General features: G+C 37.2%; 2 protein-coding genes across 3 annotated transcripts; both read right to left on the bottom strand.

Moving 5' to 3' along the window:
• Positions 1-1881: 1881 nt before the first annotated feature.
• On the bottom strand, positions 1882-6777 carry LOC127451797 (2-(3-amino-3-carboxypropyl)histidine synthase subunit 2-like). Its single transcript, XM_051716741.1, has 7 exons — positions 6699-6777; positions 4421-4605; positions 4209-4321; positions 3905-4125; positions 3151-3822; positions 2584-2781; positions 1882-2469 (listed from the first exon to the last, which is right to left on the bottom strand). Exons 2-7 carry the CDS (start codon positions 4571-4573, stop codon positions 2309-2311), a joined length of 1518 nt encoding a protein of 505 aa, XP_051572701.1. The 5' UTR covers positions 4574-4605; positions 6699-6777; the 3' UTR covers positions 1882-2308.
• A 100-nt stretch (positions 6778-6877) lies between these two features.
• On the bottom strand, positions 6878-13441 carry LOC127451871 (mitochondrial calcium uniporter regulator 1-like). Of its 2 annotated transcripts, XM_051716898.1 has the most exons (9): positions 12948-13441; positions 12687-12806; positions 12499-12602; positions 11059-11160; positions 10659-10700; positions 10476-10547; positions 10315-10368; positions 10113-10227; positions 6878-7710 (listed from the first exon to the last, which is right to left on the bottom strand). In XM_051716898.1, the coding sequence occupies exons 1-9, from the start codon at positions 13090-13092 to the stop codon at positions 7655-7657; spliced, it is 810 nt and encodes a 269-aa protein (XP_051572858.1). In that variant the 5' UTR covers positions 13093-13441; the 3' UTR covers positions 6878-7654. The 2 variants fall into 2 exon arrangements, with proteins under 2 accessions (XP_051572858.1, XP_051572868.1); XM_051716908.1 differs by lacking the exon at positions 10659-10700.
• Between the last annotated feature and the right edge of the window lie 2040 nt (positions 13442-15481).

Below are 15481 nucleotides of genomic sequence, written 5' to 3'. Positions count from 1 at the left end.
CTAAGTTCTCGGGATACAGAGTCAATTGGTCTAAATCCAAATCTTTAGCTCTGACTGCGTACTGCCCAGTAACAGCTTTCCAGCCGGGCACCTTTCAGTGGCCAAACAGGGCATTAAGTATTTGGGCATTTTATTCCCAGCAAATTTGTCTGATTTAGTTAAGAGTTAATTTTGACCCCTTAATAAAAAGTTTTTCGAGTGATGTGGGCAGGTGGGCTTCATTACATTTATCTATGATTGGGAAGGTTAATGTTATAAAAATGAATTGTATTCCAAAATTCAACTACCTGCTACAATCTCTCCCTGTAGATGTCCCCCTCTTATTTCAAGCAATTTGATAGCATAGCGAAGTCCTTCATTTGGAATGGTAAGCATCAGATTACATTTCAATAAGTTACATAGGCCGATTGACAAAGGTGGGCTAGGCCTACCCAAAATGTTGTTTTATTATTATGCATTTGGTCTCAGACATTTGGCCCATTGATTGCTTCCACCTGAAAGAGCTCTCCCTGGTTTTATATTGAACAGGAAGTTCTTGCCCCTATTTTGCCATTGCAAAGCCTTTCTATCAAACTAATCGGAGAAGTTAAGTTACACCCCTTTATCTCGCATTTGCATTCAGTATGGACAAAAGTGTCCAGAGTGTTTGATTCGGACATTTATTTAAATGTTGCCTCAAGCATATGGCTGAACCCTAAATTATGTATTAATAAGTCCCCTTTCTGCTGGTCGGAGTGGATTGTGAGGGGGGTTACTACACTCGGTGATCTGTATGAGAGTGGAGTGCTGAGATCTTTTGATAATTTGGTTCAACATTTTGGGATTCCCAGATCTCAGTTTTATAGGTATTTACAGCTGCGCCACCTGCTCTGTATTGTTTTTGGGAGTAGCATACACCCCCCTAAAGCGTTAGATACTCTGGGAGAAGTGATTTCTGCTTTTGGAAAAGGTCATGAGGCATCAGTGTATTACTCCCTGCTAATTCAGAGTCTGGTGGATGGAGCTTCAACTTCTCTCAAAAGATTATAGGAGATTTAATTTGGTATTGGAGGAGGGAGTGTGGACTAGGATTCTAAAAAATGTCAAGTCTGAATCTAGAGATGCAAGGGTGCGCCTTATGCAATTCACAATTTTACATAGATTTTACTGGACCCCCTCTAGAATGTATAGGCTTTGTCTTAAAGACACACCCACCTGCTGGCGATGCCAATTAGAAGTTGGAGACACAACCCATGTCTTTTGGGGGTGTGTTAAGATCCAAGATTTTTGGTTGAAGGTTCAGAGTTGTTTGTGTTACTTTTGGGCACTCAAATTTTACTTTGCCCCAGACTTTGAATTTTGGGCGATGGGCTGGTCATTCATTTGAGGGACAAACATATAAAAATATTGGGTTCTGACCAGTATTATGATTGTCAGACAAATTATTTTAAGGGGTCTGAAGTCGGACAGAGCGCCATCATTTCCGGAGTGGTGTGCGGAGATGGGGAGGGTGGCAGCTTTCGAGGAGGTGGCAAGTAGAAGGCTGGGGTTTGGGGAATTGTTTGTCAGAAAATGTTGTAATTATTTAGTGGTTTTGGAGGACTCTCTGTGAAGGGATGGGGAGAGAGAGGTCTAGTTTAATTATGTATGTTTATTATATATATATAGATTTTTTTGAATTGTTTTTTTTTTTTTTTGTGTGTGTGTGTATTATTTTATGTGACCACAGGGGTGTTCATTGGGGGTTAGGGTGGGGTTGGTGATTAGGGAGGGATATTAGTGGGGGTTTAATGTTAATTTGGTGTGCATGTGTTGTGTTTTTCTGTTTTTTTTATTTGTATTTATTTTTTTAATCAATAAAAAATGTTACAAAATATCATATAAAATGCCCAAAATTATTGAAATAAACAAACTGAGACATCCATTGCCAAGTTTTTAATTTTTTTTTGAATTCTTTAAAATGTCATTAATATTCAGGATGTAGCCATTTTTTCCCCAATCATTATACACTTTGGGACCACAACAAAACAGAATTTTGTAAAGGGGGGGTCTTTAGTGCTATTAGTAATCAAGAATTTATTCATTTTTAATGGTTTTCAATACTGGTCAAAAATGACCCAAATGACAAAAGGAGGTTTAAATTTAACATACCTTACTTGCTATTAACCAGGAACAGCAAGCCTTGTCAAGGGACTTAAAACATGTCCTCAAGTATTATGGCAAATGTAATGCATACTCTTCAATCATTGATGTGATTTGTCAGTACATGACTGACAGTGCATGAAAGCAGTCCTTCGATGTCTTCTCATGGTCCAATAGTAATTGAAGGTTATGATTTTTGGAGAGGTGTTGTCGAAGAGTCTCCATTTCTCACACCCTCCTCCTCATAAGCGATTGCAATGCCTCTCCGTCCCTCCACAGCTTTCACCACTGGCGTCTGCCCCAGCTTGGGCTCCAGTCCCTGCCAATTACGGCCGGCCAAAAATGATGCTGCAAAAGAAACAGTTCCTGATTATATTCTGCTTCAAATCACAAGACCTACACATTTCCAAGCTTGAACCTTAAGAAGTCATTTCTGCAATGATATTACTCCTGGCTCCGTACCTGCAGTGTTAGTATTGGCAACAGTGAGACTTTGATTCTTGGGGACAATTGAAGATAACACTAATGTGCCATTTATTATCTTTGACGAATTGGTGGAACAAGAAGTTCGCAGAGCTCCTGTGATAAGTGATACATCTGTGGTCTCCTCCTCATTGGTAGACTGGTTCGGTTCTCGGAAGTCCACATGGCTGCTTCCACCTATAATAAACATCTTTCAGGTCAGGAGATCACAGAACAATACCATATATGGACATTGATTTCTTTTACAGTCAATTAATCTACTATTGATCCTAGATTTATAAGCTGGTTTATTTACAAGGAGCATAATAAGTTAAAACACACATCTTAGCATAGGCATCTCAAACCCCATTTCCATAGTATTAATATGAAGCAAAACAATATTACCATTACAATATTTTTCTAGTGCTGTGTAGCATGTTAAAAACTAGATTTTTACATTTTCTAAAGAAAGTCTGACTGGTGGTTGCCCATGCTAAGTATGACAATAGTAACTGTGATACTTGCATTAGCAAGCACCATTAACTATTAATGCAATGAAAGACATACCAGGCAGTAAATCTCTGAAATCTGTGGCATACTCTCCAGTCCACTCCCGGTGCTTATTGCAAGCCAAATCCATCTCGAATGGAGTCACCACAGGTCTGTAAAATTCACTTGAATCAAGCAGTGAGCTCTCTGAGCAGGCAACTAGCACGTAAACATCGATTTCCAAGAAGTTTGCCAACTTGGGAACATTGATCTTTCCCATGGCGAACATATAGCTCTTCTTGCCTGCTTTGTGAATAATGTCTTTCAGCTGCTCAATGATGGTCAGGTAGTTGGCAACACCCAATGTGCCAACCAAAATGCCCACCACACCGGCATCCTTGGCCCGCTCAATGACATAATAGCGTTTCATTAGTGCTTTGTTGATTTTAATCGATTCAACTCGGCCTGTGGACGTTTCTGGATTAAATGAGCTGAAGGCACAATGGTTCCAAGTCATCATGAAGTTTGTAAGAGTCAGGCCTTCCTGGCCAATGTAGAACATACTGTAATCATCAATGCTCTGTCCCTCTTTTACACAAAACTGTCTACCAAATTTAATATTGACTCCATCATGCAAGTCCAAGTTATCACTACCCAAGAAGCTGTCCTGGATTAGTTCAGCACCATCTGCTTTTAAAATAGAGACCACAATATTGGCATACATATCACACAAGAGCTTCCAGAGAACACCTGAAAAGAGATGAGATATATTAAGTGCAGGCACGCAATTAACTAACCATTATTAAATGTTTAGCTGGACAATAGCAATTACCCATTGCATATGAATAGGTGACATCATACAAGATGATGACATGACTTTGGCAGTCAGGGTAAAGCTCTTTAAAGGCTGTAGCACACTGCTGGATATCAATAGGTCTCTTCCCAAACACATACAAAAGGGGCAGTCGTCTACTTGGGCTGAGGCAAGATGGCCCATAGTGCACTAGACAGTCTGCTCCTACATGTTCTGCGGCTACTTCATCCACGCAACAGCTGAAAAGGAAAGACAATGGTCTGGAAGTAAGAATTCTGGCTATATTGCCGCAAAATAAATTACTTTTCAACATAGCTCTTACCTGCCATATGACGTATCTCCTAAAACAAATGTCTTTGCTTTGGTTTCTTTCTCTATTTCTGCAGAGACTGGGACAGCATCAGACAAGAGTTCATCTGGAAACTGTAAGGCTACCTGTGGTTAAATCAGGAGATATTGATGCCCTAATTTGCCATAATGTTTTTATTTGTTTGTGTACAACTTGACAGATGACATCTAGAGATGTTGCCTTACCTTCTTGAATTGATGACTAGTGACAAAATGACAAGTCTCAACTATCTGATACAGCTCCACCAAATTTCCACCTAGGCTACCTGTTGCGATGGTGGACACGTTCACAGAGCGTTGAAGAACTGCCTCACTGTTGCTACTGAAAGCATCAGTCATGTTCTCTTAGGAGACAGTGATGTACTCTGGGTCTAGAAGGAATGAGATGAATGACTGTTAGAATTGGGTAGACAGAGTACAGTTGAAACACTGGGAATATTTCGGTTCTAATGCAAGTTTGAAATTTCATTTTCAGTATGCATATTCACATTAGCATGTGTGTGAAATTTGAAGAACATAGTCCACATTGATGTGAAATTATTAGAGAACAGTTTTGGGGGGTACTTTTTTAATTTTCTTAGTCTTTCATTGTGAATAAATCATTATTTCTAAATGACCATGAAAGGAAATGTTACTTGTTGTAATTATTGATTTGTCTACCTTCAGTTAAAGTATTTTGGGACATCCTAGAATGTAAGGTCATGGAGAAAATCAGTCAAACAATCAAGGTGATCAGCGGGGGACAGATAAAAAAAAAAAAACAGTTACAACTGTACCCTCTACACAAGAAACATGTTTGCCAATGCTCCTTCAAGAGTTTTGTTAGCTTTTATTAAAGCTGCACTCAGTAATTTTTTGAAGTACGTAGAAGTGATTTACATTGGCTACACTGACACCTAGTGGCCTGGATGCTGCATCATTCAAACACAGTAGTTTTCAGTTACCAATGCCATTGACGAAATTAATTATGCACGGTAAACCCAGATTAAAGGGATAGTTCACCCAAAAATGAAAATTCTCTCATTTACACACCCTCATGCCATTACAGACGTATATGACTTCCTTTCTTCAGCAGAACACATTTGAAGAAAAATCTAAAAATAGCTCAGTTGGTCCTTATAATACATGTGAATGGTAACACTATTTTTGATGCTCCAAAAAGCACACACTCAGCATTAACGTCATCCAAGAGCAGAAGAGGAGATACAAGTTTTTGAACAGCCATATTTATTTGAACCTGAGTACTCTGATCGTATCGCTTTATAAGACATTAATTTAACTACTGGAGTCGTATGGATGACGTTAATGCTGATTGTCTGAGCTTTTTGGAGCATCAAAAATCTTGTTACCATTCAAATGCATTATAAGGACCAACTGAGCTGAGATATTTGTCTATTTTTCTTCAAATGTGTTCTGCTGAAGAAATAAAGTCATACACATCTGGGATGGTATGAGGGGGAGTAAATGATGAGAGAATTTTCATTTTTTGGGTGATCTATCCCTTTAATTTAATCCATGAATGAAAGTGTCCAATAACAGGGCAGTTACTGAGATTAAGTGAGTATTATTTAGATGGTCATGTGATTCTAACATGGCTGTCCCCATGAGGTGCCCCTGCCCCATGTAGAATAAAAGGGCTTTTATAAGGTTACTAATTTGACTGAACTCTTCGTCTCACATGACTGCTCATGATTTTATACATGTTTCAAATTTTCTATTTATTTCTTTAGATGTAAAACTTTTAAAATGAGGAAAAAAATACTGAGTGAACCTGTAAGTCAGAAAGCTTAGATAAGTAAAACAAATGAATAATGAATTTAGATAGATGATAGATATAGAGAGTACAGAAATGTACCTGGTATAGGGACAGTTGTAACAAAAGCCCTCCTTGTCTTCAAACACTAATTGTAGAAAATAGGCACAATGTGTGCAGGTTTTTGACATTTATTTTGTTAGTAGACAGATAAAGGTATTTCATGTGAAGAAATTATTCTGCTCTGTATTTGTGCAGTACAGCAAAAAGTGTTACAACTGTACTTGGTCTACCGTATCATTTCAAGTTATTATGTGCTTTTGCAAAGACCAAACATAGAAAAGCAATTACCTATACATTTAATCTCAGATGTACAGAATTTAATATTTATCAAACCACAAAAAGAGCTCTGGACTGTCATTAAATGCAGATATATAATATATGATTATATAACAGTCATGAACATCCTCGCAGATGAAAGGTATATTTTTGTTTGTTTTTTGCCAATAGGACCATTCCAATTAATTAAATCCAATTAAAGTTGCATCCTGCAGCTACAAAGACCAGCTAGCAGTTATCATAGAAAACTTATGAACGTGCAATACATATACTTCCCGAAACTAGTAAGCCGCTGGATAAACTCTAATGGTTATTTAATGTGACCAAACAAATTACATATATATTTAAATGAACCACAACACCGTAACGTACCAAAACTCGTATGCACATTGTATGCATAATGCCTGTCAATTCCCACGTGAAGAAAAAACTCTTCTCCGCTCATTTCCTTCTTATGTACTTCCCAGTTTAATGCACAAACACTTAATGCTGCCCTCTAGTGCACTGGATACTATTTAGTTTATGTTCACATTTTTTCCCAAAGGCACAGAGACTATTTAATGACTTTTATTGAAATAAGAATAACATTATCATAAAACAATATATGTAATACAAATTATGTAACATATCTTGTGCATATAAGTTCTCAGCGATAAAAAAGACAACATACAAAATGCTTAATTTGATAACTCAGATGCTAACTTTAGGACACCACATGTTTTTGAGATGCAATGAACTCATTCTAGTCAAGAGCTATGTAAAATAAAGTGTAACAGGATATTTGCATTTATTCTGGCAACAGTCTTTGGTGTACTGCTCCCAAATACATATAATGTGATCCCTCAATCTCTTGAACTGCTCTTTATTTAATAATATGCAGTGTATTTAAACGGCATAATTTTATCATGCAACCATTATGCAGGATGAACTATTAAAGAACACAAAGAATGACATGCAAACTTGGCTTTATATGCGTCTGTTCTAAAAACAGCTTTTGTAAAATTTGCTAAAACTGTGAAACGCATATGTGAATTTATGTTCTTGAATCTCAGATGCAGAATGGTGTGAACATGTTTACTTTACAAATTATTTGGTATATATTTATATGTCTTAGGCTTCTTAGGCTGTTGACTTTGTAGTAAGCAAGAACTTCAAGACACTAATGCAAGATTTTGCATGCTTGATCTAGGTATATAAACATAATTTAGTGTCCTAAAAGAACAAAGAAATCTTAAAAAGCATTAAAAGTTAAGTTTAAATGCCATAGCTCTTCCAATGGCTTGAAGCTGATGAGATGTTTTTTCAAGAAGAACAATGTCTCTTGACGTTCACATCCATATCCGATAGAATCCAAGTACAACTGTGAGACATGTGAATACTGAACCTAGCAGAAGTACAAAAAAAAAAAAAACAAAAAAAAAATATTATGCATCAAAATGATTCAACTGAAATAGTTGCAAATGAATAACTTGTATTTAAATAACTGACTTCAGTACATCTTGACCTCTATAAAGTACATCTGCAGTGCCACTGTATCCATACAATTATGTGGAATAGGGAACATTTTGTGACTATGCATGCGTAGGTCTTTATGACTGCCAAATTATAATTTCAAATTCGAATATTTGTCGAATTTAAGATAAAAATGCACATTTGAATGCTAAAACTGTGAATTACAATTCAGTCAGAAGTTTACACAAATCTTAGCCAAATACATTTAAAGTCAGTTTTTCACAATTCCTGACATTTAATCGTAGAAAACATTCCCTGTCTTAGGTCAGTTAGGATCACTACTTGTGATGTGAAATGTCAGAATAATAGTAGAGAAAATGATTTATTTCAGCTTTTATTCCTTTCATCACATTCCCAGTGGGTCAGAAGTTTACATGCACTTTATTAGTATTTGGTAGCATTGCCTTTAAATTGTTTAACTTGGGTCAAATATTTTGGGTAGCTTCCACAAGCCTCTGACAATAAGCTGCTGTAATTTTGGCCCATTCCTCCAGACATAACTGGTGTAACTGAGTCAGGTTTGTAGGCCTCCTTGCTCGCACACGCTTTTTCAGTTCTGCCCACCAATTTTCTATCAGATTGAGGTCAGGGCTTTGTGATGGCCACTCCAATACCTTGACTTTGTTGTCCTTAAGCCATTTTGCCACAACTTTGGAGGTATGCTTGGGGTCATTGTCCATATGGAAGACCCATTTGTGACCGAGCTTTAACTTCCTGGCTGATGTCTTGAGATGTTGCTTCAATATATCCACATAATTTTCCTTCCTCATGATGCCATCTATTTTGTGAAGTGCACCAGTCCCTCCTGCAGCAAAGCACCCCCACAACATGATGCTGCCACCCCCATGCTTCACGGCCCTCTGTGTTCTTCAGCTTGCAAGCCTCACCCTTTTTCCTCCAAACATAACAATGGTCATTATGGCCAAACAGTTACATTTTTGTTTCATTTGACCAGAGGACATTTCTCCAAAAAGTAAGATCTTTGTTCACATGTGCACTTGCAAACTGTAGTCTGTCTTTTTTATGGCGGTTTTGGAGCAGTGGCTTCTTCCTTGCTGAGCAGCCTTTCAGGTTATGTCGATATAGGACTCGTTTTACTGTGGATATAGATACTTGTCTACCTGTTTCCTCCAGAATCTTCACAAGGTCCTTTGCTGTTGATCTGGGATTGATTTGCACTTATCGCACCAAACCACGTTCATCTCTAGGAGACAGAATGTGTCTCCTTCCTGAGCAGTATGATGGCTGTGTGGTCCCATTGTGTTTATACTTGCATACTATTGTTTGTACAGATGAACGTGGTACCTTCAGGTGTTTAGAAATTGCTCCCAAGGATGAACCAGACTTGTGGAGGTCCAAAGAAATTTTTCTGAGATCTTGGCTGATTTCGTTTGATTTTCCCATGATGTCAAGCAAAGAGGCACTGAGTTTGAAGGTAGGCCTTAAAATACATCCACAGGTACACCTCCAATTCAGTACAACAACTATCAGAAGCTAACTGTCTAAAGGCTTAACATAGTTTTCTGGAATTTTCCAAGCTGCTTAAGGGCACAATTAACTTAGTGCAAGTAAACTTCTGACCCACTGGAAGTGAAACAATCTGTCTGTAAACAATTGTTGGAAAAATTACATGTGTCATGCACAAAGTAGATGTCCTAAATGACTTGCCAAAACTATAGTTTGCTAATATTAAATCTGTGGAATGGTTAAAAAATTAGTTTTAATGACTTCAACCTAAGTGTATGTAAACTTCTGACTTCAACTGTACAATTCTGGATGTGTGCCATGCACTGACAATGACTTCAAACCAATCAATGGGGTAGTACTGTGCACCAGTGCAATACAATATTAACATAGAACAGTCTATTGAAGCTTTTTTTCGTCTCGTTTTACTTTTTACTAAAGATTTGAGAATGGAATGTGCATTTTAACAGCAAGGAATGTACTCTACAATAATCTAACACAGTGCTGTCAGGCTTATATGTATTTGTTGTGCTCTCTTGTGGACTTAGGAAGCAAACACACTGTGGTAAATATCTTTGTCCAGAGCAGTGTCACTTGAGTGACACACTTTATGTTTTTGTGCTTCATTAAATGATCAAGCTTAAGAATAATTTTCTACCTCATTTATGCCTATAAAAAAAAGAACCTGAGGACTGCATCCAGTTTGCACAGTCCAACAGATGTAATACATACAATGATCTAATCAGAAGTGCCAGTAAAGAGGCAACAGCAGCAAAGTGCATGGCTTGCTCAAAATCCTGACATTTTTACCTGCAAGATACTTGATTGAATCCAGTTTATGTGCCTCCAGCATAGTCTTCAGGCCAGCCACTTCGGTGTCGATTTTCATGTTGGTCTGTGTCACATGCCGATCCTGCTCTGAATGCTAAGAAAGTAGTTCCAGTTAATATTATTAATACAAAAAATTAAGACTTTATTGTCCTAAGCATTAGTGTTTATTTTTATTTCTTACCATTTCCATCAATTCATGCCTGGTCCCAAGAAGCTGCCTGTTAAATTCTGCAGTCTGGACCAAGAACAACACATATGAGTTAAAGCTTTTGCAGCAGTCACCTTCAAACTTCACACTTCATCCGATAAAATAAGCAACAAATCTGTTGCTTCCATACTTACCATCTCCTTCACATGACTTTTTTCTAGATTCATATCCAAAATGGTGTCTGCACGCTTTTTGTTCATCACATCCTATAGCAGAAAACAAAAAACTACAATAACTTAAAAAGTGAAATCAGTTGGATGAGTAAAAGGACAAAAGTAGAACAATATATCAAAAGTTATATTGTCCCATAAACTTACAATGAGTTGCATCTTTAGCTGTAATAACTTAATCTTGATTTTCTGTAAAATAAAATATGAGACAGAGAGTACACATAGTACTTCCATCCTTAATGAGATAATATCAAAATAATACAAAAAACTGTTACGAAGAAGTGAGAGTTTGGAGGCAACTGGAATAATTATTACCTTATTCAATTGAATGATTTGTTTATTATTTCAAAGCTAGTAAAGAAAATTATTTATTTCAATTTACTTCTTCATGAACTAATTCAATTGAATGATTTGCTCACAGCTAGTAAATACAATTATTTAATTTAATTTACAAAGATTTATTTCTTCTAAGAATTTTTTTTTCAAGCAAACCAATAGTGTGGAAGATGATAAGAGATTACAAAACACAAATGAACAGATGTCTCACCTCATTCTCTGCCAGTAATGCTGTGAATTCACTCTTCTCCAGAATGATCATGTCCTTTTTCACAGCAGCAATGTGAGACATAACCTTCTGTAACATGATCTCCTGTAAAATAAAAGTAGTCAAGTAAAATAAATAAAATGCTCGATCTGGGCTCTGGTATAAGAACAGTAGCAACGTTTGTTTACGGCAAACCTATTTTTTTTTTATTTTTTTTTATTAAATAAATGTATAAAATAATAATAATAATATAAAATACATATAACAATAGCTGACACTTTCAACTGTAAAACAAAAACAGTTTTGGTGGGAAAAAATTGCATATTGAATGTCACAGCTTGCTTAAGTCCCACAATAGTCACTTGAAAGCTAAATGTGTTTAAAAATCAAGATTTTCCCCTATAGACTGCCACTGCATTTACATTTAGTCATTTAGCAGACACTTTTATCCAAAGTGACTTATAAATGAGGAATACAACAGAAGTGATTCAAACAGTGGTAAAAGAAAGGATTATGATTTTTTATTTTTTTATTTAAAGATGACGACGATTGGCCATTGCTTTCTGAAGTCACACAAAATTCAAGATTTTTTTATAATCAGTGGCTTCCAAAAAACTTGATCAATGAGAAAACATAAATCTCTATACTTGGGTCTCTCAAGGTTTTACCAAGAGTTATACCAGATAATAACAGAGGCAGCCAATGTAATTATGTGTACATAAAATCAGAAAATGTACAGCTTCTTTGCATAAATAAGAGCGAGCCTGTAGTTTACCTTTCCACTCAAGCGCAGTTTTTGCACTTCAATAGATCATAACAACCTGACCTGTCACCTTAAATTATTGCTTAACATCGTGCGAAACCTAAAAAGGAAGTGCTTTCTGGCACAGTCTCAAGAGGGTATGAAGACCTTTAACAAATATTTGGGTACCAGACTAACACCTCAGCTCTCTGCCTCTTCGCATCTTATCTCCAACTTTGAGGCCTCATCTCGACACATTCTGTATTTTAACTTCTCTCATCTACTTACTTAGTTCATTAGATAAAGACAAGACTTTGTATTGTTAAGTTAGTTCCAGGACTTAGTCCTTGGTTATATCCTTAGGATATATTTACTCAACATTTATTATCTGTATTAATCGCATTTGTTCAATATTCATCTTTAAATTGATTTTATTTCATTTATTAATTTTTACAAATTAAAGTTGTTATTCCTTCTACAAATCATCAGATTTATTGAAGTCATTTCCATCTGCTGGATCACTCTGCACCAGTTCATCAAAAGTTATTATGTACAAATAGAATACACAAGGTTTAAGGTCCACCTTATGAGACTTCTGGTTTTCCTCACGAGCTAAATCAATAAGTAAGGGTCATAGGTCATGGAAACACTCCATTAACCAGAAGAGTACGAATGTGTTAGAAGAATGTTGAAAATCTCACCTGTTGTGTCTTTGTAGCCATGTCACCGTACATGACGTCCATATTAGAATTTGTAATATTAACCATCATCTTGATGATGACCTCTGCCTGCGGGGTTGTGAAACCTGAAAGATGGACAAAATGCATTTAGATGAAGATTCTCAATCCCACAGACTGATTTTGAATGAACAGAAAAACAGAAATCTGACCGCTTCCCTCCAGCAGTTGAACCATTGCATGAGTGTCAAAGAATAACTTCCTGTTGCCAGATTTAGTGATGTCAGATTTTTTCAGGTCATACTGCAGAGTTTGAACTGAGCGGCTCAACTCTGAAACAAAGACATTGAGGGACAATAGAGAGTAAAATGCTTACAAAGAAGCCAAATGCAATTCATATGCATGAGTAACCAGATAGTAACTGCAAACTTAGACATGTGTGTGTCATTTTCTGATAGCAAAAATATTGGCACCTCTGACCAACGTTCGTGAACTTCTCATAAGCAAAACAGGCTCCTTTTCATAAATTAAATAATGAGTAGTTCTTATCCTGTTAAATGCACTTCCAAAGACAGAGACAAGGTGCAAAGGTCTCCCCTGGCTGTTTAGAGACCTCATTCTGCAGAAACATATATAATAATAATATAAAAAAGCCTAAAACATAATCCGTAGAGAACTTAAAAAAGTTGAGGTATCACGGCAGTACGGGACCCGTTTTGACAGCATGATCTGCTTTTCTCCTCTGTATTCGTCCTCTAAAATCAAAACATTGGGCAAAACTTTTTAATCCTTCATATAATTCGGAATAATTAAATATAATTGAGCTCGTAATGTACTGTTTACGTTTTCTCCCCCCACTTTCACAGTAATTACAAATGTTTACTTTGAGAGAACCATTTCTCCTTTCTATCTGAAAGACTCGACCACTTCTCTCAAGCTTCCTGTAACAAAGCGCGTAAACAGTGACGTAATCACGTAGCCCGGAAAAGTGTTTCTCTGAATTGTACAAACGTAGGTCAAAGAAGGCCCATGTATATTAAAGAAATATTCCGGGTTCAATACAAGTTAAACTCAATCCAAAGCATTTGTGGCGTAATGTTGATTGCTACAAAAATGTATTTTGACTTGCTCCTCCCTTTCTTTAAAAAAAAGCACAAATCTGTGTTACAGTGAGGCATTTACAATGGAGGTGAATGGGAAAAACTCACTGTTTCAAAAGCCACAAGACATAAACATGTATTAAAATGCACACCTGAGGTGGTAATGCAGTCACAACGCAGCGGAGTTTTATTTTTAAACAATTCAATGGCCGGAGTCAATTATTCTGCTTATACCACGGTTACCACACCTTAATACATTGTTCAGGGTTTTATCTCAAGACATTTTCTGGTTTTCGTCTCTAAAACGTTCTTGTGAGTGGAACTACTTTCTTTCACCACATATTCAGCGTCTTGATTTAACACAATCGCAGCCTTCGTTGTTAATTCGTAAACGTCACGTTAGAACTAGCAACGGAGTATTGCGCTGCTTTACTCGAGGACTTACTGGAGTAACAAGTTAGTGCGTTTGTGCGTGTGTGAGTGTGTGTGAGTTTGTATTTGAGGGATCGAAAGAGAGAAACTCAGAAAATGAGAGAGATCGGTAATCTGTGGTTACCTTTTTTGTTGCAGCTCTCGTCAGAAGTAACATCGCTTCAAAATCAGCAAATTCCCGTTATAAACCATAACAACTTTTTTTCATCCCCTCTGAGATGCATGAGTGCGCTGACATGATGACTCTGTTTTTCTCTCACGAGTATGTTTGGGCCTTAAGTGTGTGCGTTACGCGTATAATGTGTGTCCACGAGGATTTTTCCCACAGATATCTCAGATAATATAGAAACTGTTGTATTGATCAATACAATATTGTATCTAGCTTTGATACAGCGCAAGCCTCCGTTGCTAATTCGAAAACGTCATGTTAGAACCAGCAACGGAGGCTTGCGCTGTAAACCTGCCCCCCACCCCTCTCTCTCTCTCTCTCTCCCCCTCTCTCTCTCTCTCCTTCTCTCCCTCTCCCTCCCTGCTCTCTCTCTCCCGCTCTCTCTCCCCCTCCCCCTCTCTCCCTCTCCCTCCCTTCCTCTCTCTCCCAATTTTCAATTCAATTCAAATGAGCTTTATTGGCATGACAAATTGTACATTGTATTGCCAAAGCATTTATATGAGCATGAAAAATAAAAATGAACAAAGCAGAACAAATTCTGTATTGAAGAAGTGTGGAAAAACAGAAAAAAAAAAAAAAAGTGTATATACTTTCAGTGGTGTGTGTGTGTTTGCATATGTGTGTGTACAGGAGTTTGTGTGAATTCAGGTGTCTTTGTGTGTGTTTGTGTTTGTGTGTGTTTGTGTTTGTGTGTGTTTGTGTGTGTGTGTGCCTGAATAAATGGGCGCATCACTCTTTGGTCGACTCTTCCCTCTTTTTGTGGCAGGCATTGATGTACTTTGCTGCTAGTGAAATGCAGTCTCTTTGTTCACCAAGTAAATATTGAGCTTGTGCATCATTCTTCAACTTTTTGAAGTTGGGACAAATAATTTCAAATTTGGGAAAGAAGTGTTTTTGAATTTCATTGTAATTAGGGCAGGTGGTTAAGAAGTGCATCTCTGTTTCTATTTCTCCTTGACTACAGTACAGGCATAACCTGCTCTCTCTGGGCATCCAGCTCTGTCTGTATCTGCCCTTCTCTATAGTCAGGCTGTGGTCGCTCAGTCTGTACCTCGTCATGTTTTTCCTCAGTTTGTGGTCTCTGACTGTGCTCAGGTATTCTGCTGTCATGTAATCTCTGTTTAGGGCCAAATAACATTGTAGTTTGATTTGTTTTTGTGTTGTTTCACTCCAATAAGTTAGGTAGTTTTCTTTTTGTGCATTAATCATTTGGTTGGGCCGGATTCTGTGGATGAGGGTGTCAGTGTCCTGAGGCTGATTATTGTTAGTCATGTTAATCATGTTAGTCTGTTTGTGGAGCCTCAGG

The sequence above is a fragment of the Myxocyprinus asiaticus genome, chromosome 2 (genome assembly GCF_019703515.2).
Source record: "Myxocyprinus asiaticus isolate MX2 ecotype Aquarium Trade chromosome 2, UBuf_Myxa_2, whole genome shotgun sequence".
Classification (NCBI taxonomy): domain Eukaryota; kingdom Metazoa; phylum Chordata; class Actinopteri; order Cypriniformes; family Catostomidae; genus Myxocyprinus; species Myxocyprinus asiaticus.
Note: the sequence above shows the minus strand (reverse complement) of the source record. Positions and strands in the feature narration are given on the sequence as shown.

Excerpts from the sequence above, each read along its gene's own strand:
- LOC127451797 (XM_051716741.1), bottom strand. The coding sequence starts at position 4,573 with ATGACTGATGCTTTCAGTAGCAACAGTGAGGCAGTTCTTCAACGCTCT. Across the intron at positions 4,126-4,208 it reads GGAGATACGTCATATGGCAG|CTGTTGCGTGGATGAAGTAG; the intron begins GTAAGAGCTATG and ends TTTCCTTTTCAG. Across the intron at positions 2,782-3,150 it reads TTTCAGAGATTTACTGCCTG|GTGGAAGCAGCCATGTGGAC; the intron begins GTATGTCTTTCA and ends TGTTTATTATAG.
- LOC127451871 (XM_051716898.1), bottom strand. The coding sequence starts at position 13,092 with ATGAGGTCTCTAAACAGCCAGGGGAGACCTTTGCACCTTGTCTCTGTC. Across the intron at positions 12,807-12,947 it reads TTCACGAACGTTGGTCAGAG|AGTTGAGCCGCTCAGTTCAA; the intron begins GTGCCAATATTT and ends TCTTTGTTTCAG. Across the intron at positions 10,548-10,658 it reads AGCTAAAGATGCAACTCATT|GATGTGATGAACAAAAAGCG; the intron begins GTAAGTTTATGG and ends TTTCTGCTATAG.